The sequence below is a fragment of the Oncorhynchus mykiss genome, chromosome 26 (genome assembly GCF_057628025.1).
Source record: "Oncorhynchus mykiss isolate SJ-2025 chromosome 26, ASM5762802v1, whole genome shotgun sequence".
Classification (NCBI taxonomy): domain Eukaryota; kingdom Metazoa; phylum Chordata; class Actinopteri; order Salmoniformes; family Salmonidae; genus Oncorhynchus; species Oncorhynchus mykiss.
Genome location: NC_143047.1, coordinates 31,867,501 through 31,875,000, shown reverse-complemented (window position 1 = coordinate 31,875,000; position 7,500 = coordinate 31,867,501). Strand labels below are relative to the sequence as shown.

General features: G+C 40.7%; 1 protein-coding gene across 3 annotated transcripts in view; it reads left to right on the top strand.

The window, feature by feature from the left end:
* LOC110511230 (sodium/potassium/calcium exchanger 5) overlaps nt 1–7,500 on the top strand; it is a 123,736-nt gene that overhangs the window by 97,789 nt on the left and 18,447 nt on the right. Inside the window, exons 2-5 of one of the 3 annotated variants that reach the window (XM_090222713.1) lie at nt 5,486–5,533; nt 5,863–6,042; nt 6,203–6,286; nt 6,416–6,519. In XM_090222713.1, the coding sequence (XP_090078839.1) occupies nt 5,961–6,042; nt 6,203–6,286; nt 6,416–6,519 (270 nt within the window). In that variant the 5' untranslated portion in view covers nt 5,486–5,533; nt 5,863–5,960. Of the gene's footprint in view, nt 1–5,245; nt 5,534–5,862; nt 6,043–6,202; nt 6,287–6,415; nt 6,520–7,500 lie in introns of those variants that run through there. The other 2 variants (XM_090222711.1, XM_090222714.1) reach the window with 2 other exon arrangements.

Sequence of the window (7,500 nt, the reverse complement as noted above, 5' to 3'; positions counted from 1 at the left end):
GAGTGGAGGGGAAGAGAGGAAAAGGGCAGGAGGCTGGAGAGACTGGAGGGGAAGAGAGGAAAAGGGCAGGGGGCTGGAGAGAGTGGAGGGGAAGAGAGGAAAAGGGCAGGAGGCTGGAGAGAGTGGAGGGGAAGAGAGGAAAAGGGCAGGGGGCTGGAGAGAGTGGAGGGGAAGAGAGGAAAAGGGCAGAAGGCTGGAGAGACTGGAGGGGAAGAGAGGAAAAGGGCAGGAGGCTGGAGAGAGTGGAGGGGAAGAGAGGAGGAAGCCAGGAGGCTGGAGGGAGTGGAAGGGGAGAGAGGAGGAAGCCAGGGGGATGGACAGACTGGAGGGGGAGAGAGGAGGAAGACAGGGGGCTGGAGAGACTGGAGGGGAAGAGAGGAAAAGGGCAGGAGGCTGGAGAGAGTGGAGGGGAAGAGAGGAGGAAGCCAGGAGGCTGGAGGGAGTGGAAGGGGAGAGAGGAGGAAGCCAGGGGGATGGACAGACTGGAGGGGGAGAGAGGAGGAAGACAGGGGGCTGGAGAGAGTTAAGGAAGTTGGAGTGACTACAGAAGTTGGTGTGAAGAGAGGTTATGGTTTGGATAAGGTATCAGAAATAGATGTAACTCTGGTATGTTTCTGTGCATATGTACGACCCTTCAGTAGGATCAGCTGATAAACTGAACCAATAAAATACAATAATGTAATTCTCCTGGCCAACTCTACTGCATTCAGATACTACATTCTATATGAAGCAGATGTTTGCAGTGTCATTTCCATCCAAGGACCTTCCTCAAACTATGTTACTTTGATGATCAACTTACATAGGCCTTTAATTATGTTGCTATCATATTGTGCAAAACTATACATTACAGAATAAACTATTTCAACAGCTGTTTGAAATCATTCTCTTCTTAAAACTGTATGGTCTGAGTGTGAAATGAGGCACACTACAGGGGTGATTAGAACAGGTTTAACTAATAGATATTATTCCACATGAACCAAGTCTGTCCTCTAGTGGTCTTTGAGAGCTCCAGTCCGTTTTATTACTGTGACAGTGGAGGCCAAGAACAGAAAAGGGTTTCTTTCTGAAACCATCACATGGGGGCGCCGCAACCCAAGATGGTGATGACCTACCACAGCCGTAGAACCATTGTGTACAACTGTTAGTCACCTGCAACAGGTATGTATGCCTGAAGTCATGTTCCACCTAATTCTAATGTCATAATGTAGGCCTACGGACCCAGTGCGGCCTCACATTAAATGACGTGCAGCTTATAAAGACTTCATAAAGCCTTAATAAATGCTACATAAATGTGTTACAAATCATCTAGAACCATATGTCATGCTTTATAAAGGGTTCATAAATGTGGCATAACTGTGTGACATCACCCACAATGTCAAATATGACACAAACCTGTGCTTTGTAAAGGGTGGCATAAGCACTGCTTAATAAAGGCCTTATAAATCATATTAAATTGAGGCTTCACAAAGCATTTATAACCCTGTCATGCATCTTGGTAGAGCATTTAAACACTCATACGTAAAAATGCATTTTTGGATCTGACCTCAACTTCCCCACAATGCTGTGCTGGAGGATGACTCACACTCTAAAGTGCAGTCATGCACAGCAAAAAAAACATTGGTAAGGCCTTTTAAAATCAGTTTGTATTTTTTTTGCCTACTTCTGATATTTTCCCAAATTCCATTATCTTGGTTTTGTTATTGCAGGTTTCCCCATTTTTTTCTGGTTTATCCCAGTTTTTTCACACTTTTTTATTAGAAAAGCAATCAAATTAAAATGAGATTTTCTGTGTTCACAACAATGCCTAAACCACATCAGGGGATGACTTTTGAGCTCTGGCAAAAATCTAAGAAACGTACATTTGTGTGTGTAGTTGTCCTTCAGTCGGCATGCCCTGCACTGTTGTTTAGTTAGCAGGTTATCTGTAGTGCAGTAATCACAAGTGATGTGACTCGGCCACCAATGGAGTGGGTGGAGTGAAGGGTCAGCAACACTGTATTATTCAGAGCCCCATGAAATGACACCAGATATACATTGTACAGATCCTACTGAGTATTCCCATCAATACATTTACTGCACCACCAGAATACATCGTGCTCTAAACCACTATGTATTGGCTTAGAGCAAGTGATTCACATTGGGGGCAATTATCTGACCTTGCAACATGTTTTAAAAGCCTATTTAATGCAAATGTCACTAAAATATGAACAAATATGAATCATTGTTAATGTTTAGACAATTATTTTGTTATATATAATTAATTATTATTTTTTATTTTTTTATTGAAATTTTTCTATTTTAGTTTGACATTTTTGACATTTTTCAAAATGTAGTTTGTGGCCAAGAAAATAACAGAAACATTGCAAAGGCCTGCTGTTCAACATGTGAACTTACAAGTTATCCACAGAAAAGGTACTTTTTAGGAGTTTACAACTACAGAGGCCTATATAAATCATTTATAAAAATAAAAAAACTTGCTCCAGAACGCTCAGGACCTCAGACTGGGGCAAAGATTCACCTTCCAACAGGACAACGACCCTAAGCACACAGCCAAAACAATGCAGGAGTGGCTTTGGGACAAGTCTCTGAATGTCCTTGAGTGGCCCAGCCAGAGCCCAGACTTGAACCCGATCGAACATCTTTGGAAAGACCTGAAAATAGCTGTGCAACATCGCTCCCCATCCAGCCAGACAGAGCTTAAAAGGATCTGCAGAGAAGAATGGGAGAAACTCCCCTAATACAGGTGTGCCAAGCTTGTAGCGCCATACGCCAAGAAGACCCGAGGCTGTAATCGCTGCCAAAGGTGCTTAACCAAAGTACTGAGTAAAGGGTCTGAATACTTACGTAAATATATTTAATTTTTATATTTTTTATACATTTGTAAAAATTCCAAAAAACAGTTTTTGCTTTGTCATTATGGTGTATTGTGTGTAGTTTGATGAGGCAACAAAAACAATTGAATCCATTTTAGAATAAGGCTGTAACATAACAAATTGTGGAAAGTCAATGGGACTGAATACTTTCCGAATGCACTGTATTACGAAATTGTCCGTTTTCATATATTTCTACATATAAGTTTATATATTTAAATATATGGTGTGGAAAAACATTTTAACAATATGCTGTGGTAGCTAGTAAAACATGTTCTAAAATATACTTGATAAATATATGTTACCATGTATTTTAATGAATGGTAAATGTTGCTTTTTACTTTAAATACTGTAGCTAGGCTACATTAAAATTCAATGCATAAAACTACAAAGTTCAGCACTAAATCACAATAGCATGCTGTGGTATACTTTGACAAGTTTGAATGGATGACAACTAAGAGTGTTTTCAATCATCTTTATTTTGTTCTCAAATAACTTGGTCCATTGTTTAATTGTGGCATCGGAGTCACTGGAAGGTCGCATCTGAAACACAAAATATAATGTATAAATTACATCTGCGACCTTAACATCTGTTTTTGAAAATCATGTCTTTGAACATCATATGTATACTTACAATGCAGATTCCTTCACCTCCAGCTCACAAGATAACCGTTATCATGTGGATAATGCAGAGACAGAGAGTTAGTGAAACAATTCCACAAAAGATGATTAATAAATAAGGGGTAAATGTTCATGAAGACATTTAAATTCAATTGGGAACTAGCTAGCTAAATGATACTAAAGACTACTTCCATTGGCTGGGGTCTGTCCATAGGCAGCTAAGACTCAAGACCAGAAGGATCCACTGCAGCAGGGAAATATCTATATTTTTTTTGTTGCTAGAAATAATCTATTTCTATCAGAGACACCCAACCCTCACCAAAGCTAGCTAAATTAGCTAGCCAACAAGCAACACATAACTTGGCTAGCCAAGAACATTTAACAATAGCTTTGGCAATTAAATTATATCTAATACATACATGACATTAACTCTACTGAACTTAATTTTTCAAAATTCTTACCTTGGTCAGTCACACTGCATGTTGTTGGCAAGCTAAAGGAGCTAACGTTAGCTAGCTAGCTGTGTTGGCAAGCTCGATGAAAACCCTTGTTGTTGGGAAGCTAAAGGAGCTAACGTTAGCTAGCTAGCTGTGTTAGCAAGCTCGATGAAAACCCTTGTTGTTGGCAAGCTAAAGGAGCTAACGTTAGCTAGCTAGCTGTGTTAGCAAGCTCGATGAAAACCCTTGTTGTTGGCAAGCTAAAGGAGCTAACGTTTGCTAGCTAGCTGTGTTAGCAAGCTCGATGAAAACCCTTGTTGTTGGCAAGCTAAAGAAGATAACGTTAGCTAGCTAGCTGTGGTAGCAAGCTCGATGAAAACCCTTGCTTGCAGTTTAAGAAATTATCACCCACCAGGTTAAAAACATATTTAATTCAATGTTGTGAATGTATAAATCAAATAAAATGCCAACATCCGCCAACATCCACTAGAAAGCTCTATGGCGGTGACAACTGCTCTCTTTTTCTGAAGAAGAAAATATAAAATTGTAATGGCTTCTCTGTCAGTTGGAGGCCAGCCTGGGGTGAGGGCTTGGGAACATTTAAAATTGTGATTGACTGCTCAGGAAAAATATATTTTAATACATTTCTAAATATTTGTACAGATATGTTCTACCTTCAAGTGTCTTTTTGAAATAAACACCTCATTTATTTGTACTATGTTTCATAAGTGGCAGGTAGGCTATACCTCAATAGCTGCAGAATGCATTGTCAACTATAACTCAATGATCCAACTTTATCATCCAAAATGCCACTTTGGGAACCTAATGCTAAGGTACTAGAGGTCAATAGAGACTCAACATTATCATCAGGGTAGAGAAGATTGTGAGGTGTGTATTTTACACATATATACAAAATATATATTTACATATATTTTATTTATATATTGGATGAATACATGATAAAACATTTCCCCAATATATTTAACTTTGATTGAAAAACATTCCAATATATAATTGTTCAGTATGGGAGCCTAGGCCTATATGGGCACCATGGGTGAGGCCTTTCTAATAATATTAAATGAGTGTAAATGTTTATTTCCAGGAAATATCTTTCCTATCCTGAGACTTTTCTACGGTGGTCAAATTGAATGGGGGGAGGAGGGAGCGAGTTACAGGGGGCTGGGGTGCCTTCAGCTAGAATAACTTCATCCCGTGATCTCTCTCTCTCTCTCTCTCTCTCTCTCTCTCTCTCTCTCTCTCTCTCTTTCTCTGAACACAGGCCTTAAAATATGCTTTTCTCCCCCATGATCTCTCTTCAGCCCTAATAGAGCAGGGTAGTGGTATTTGTGAGGTTAGTAAAAGGCTTGTTGTATGTTTACTGGCTTATGAGTGAACTCATGACGCACTGCAACAGCAGTTAATGAAACAGCAGCTATTCTAAAACCATGTATAGAGACGGAGTGCTGCACAAGAAGAACAGAAAAGACTTTCTACCTTATTTTCTAGGACTAGTTTTAGTTTTCTATTGCACGGTTCATCTTGTGTCTTTCACTGCAGCAGCAGCTCAGGAGGATTCCCATTCCAACAGAGTGCGCCGGGCGCTGGGTGAGTGTTAATATCTCCCCATCAAGCCTGATAATCAATTAGATCAAGCCAATAAACGGTGACAATGTTTTCGCAGCTAATGGCGGTGACTAATTGAGAACGAATCCCCATAACGTTCCTCAGAAGAATAGACACAATGTTGGCACTGTGGTCATTCAGTAATGTTACAGACATGTATTCAAAAAGCCTATAATTATGTTATTGTAGACTGTTATTTTATTTTTTTTCACTTCAAATGTTTATTTTTATTGTATAAGTTTCATCCCTTTTACTGAGTTTGTAGACTGTTACTTTCTGTAACTTAGACAACTCTGTGTGTGTTGTTTCAGAGAATGAGACAGAGTGTATTACAACGCAGTCGTCTGAGTTTCCGGAGGGGTTCTTCACACTACAGGAGAGGAAGGATGGAGGACTCCTCATACACTTTATGATCATATTTTACATGCTGCTGGCAGTTGCTATAGTCTGTGACGACTACTTCCTACCTTCTCTAGAATTTATCAGTGACCGTAAGTCACTCTCTCTGTCTGTCTGTGTGTGTGTGTGTGTGTGTGTGTGTGTGTGTGTGTGTGTGTGTGTGTGTGTGTGTGTGTGTGTGTGTGTGTGTGTGTGTGTGTGTGTGTGTGCGCGCGCGCGATAAATGGCAACATCTCTTGGTCTCCGTTCCAGGTCTGGGTCTATCTCAGGACGTAGCAGGAGCCACCTTTATGGCAGCAGGCAGCTCTGCTCCTGAAATGGTCACTGCCTTTCTGGGTACGTAAGGCATCTGAAACATATGCACAACATATAATTACTATGGTTTGCTGAGAATAACTGCACCTCACTAAAATCATCATCATCAGCATCATGTGTTAACAATTGTATATGTGTGTGTCTACCCAGGTGTGTTTGTGACAAAGGGAGACATCGGTGTGAGCACCATCGTAGGATCAGCTGTCTACAACCTCCTGGGGATCTGTGCTGCTTGTGGACTCCTGACCAAAGTGGTATGTGTACAGTACACACATTATGGGAAGCATTACCTAACCATAAAGAGCTCAGTGGTATAATAATCGTCCATTCCAGCCAGGGGCAGCTTTAGTAGGTCAAGGAGGGGAGATGATTGTGTAAACTGTTATGGTGTGCGTGTGTGTATCAAATCAAATCAAATTTTATTTGTCACATACACATGGTTAGCAGATGTTAATGCGAGTGTAGCGAAATGCTTGTGCTTCTAGTTCCGACAATGCAGTAATAACCAACAAGTAATCTAACTAACAATTCCAAAACTACTGTCTTGTACACAGTGTAAGGGGATAAAGAATATGTACATAAGGATATATGAATGAGTGATGGTACAGAGCAGCATAGGCAAGATACAGTAGATGGTATCGAGTACAGTATATACATATGAGATGAGTATGTAAACAAAGTGGCATAGTTAAAGTGGCTAGTGATACATGTATTACATAAGGATGCAGTCGATGATATAGAGTACAGTATATACGTATGCATATGAGATGAATAATGTAGGGTAAGTAACATTATATAAGGTAGCATTGTTTAAAGTGGCTAGTGATATATTTACATCATTTCCCATCAATTCCCATTATTAAAATGGCTGGAGTTGAGTCAGTGTGTTGGCAGCAGCCACTCAATGTTAGTGGTGGCTGTTTAACAGTCTGATGGCCTTGAGATAGAAGCTGTTTTTCAGTCTCTCGGTCCCAGCTTTGATGCACCTGTACTGACCTCGCCTTCTGGATGATAGCGGGGTGAACAGGCAGTGGCTCGGGTGGTTGATGACCTTGATGATCTTTATGGCCTTCCTGTAACATCGGGTGGTGTAGGTGTCCTGGAGGGCAGGTAGTTTGCCCCCGGTGATGCGTTGTGCAGACCTCACTACCCTCTGGAGAGCCTTACGGTTGTGGGTGGAGCAGTTGCCGTACCAGGCGGTGATACAGCCCGCCAGGATGCTCTCGATTGTGCAT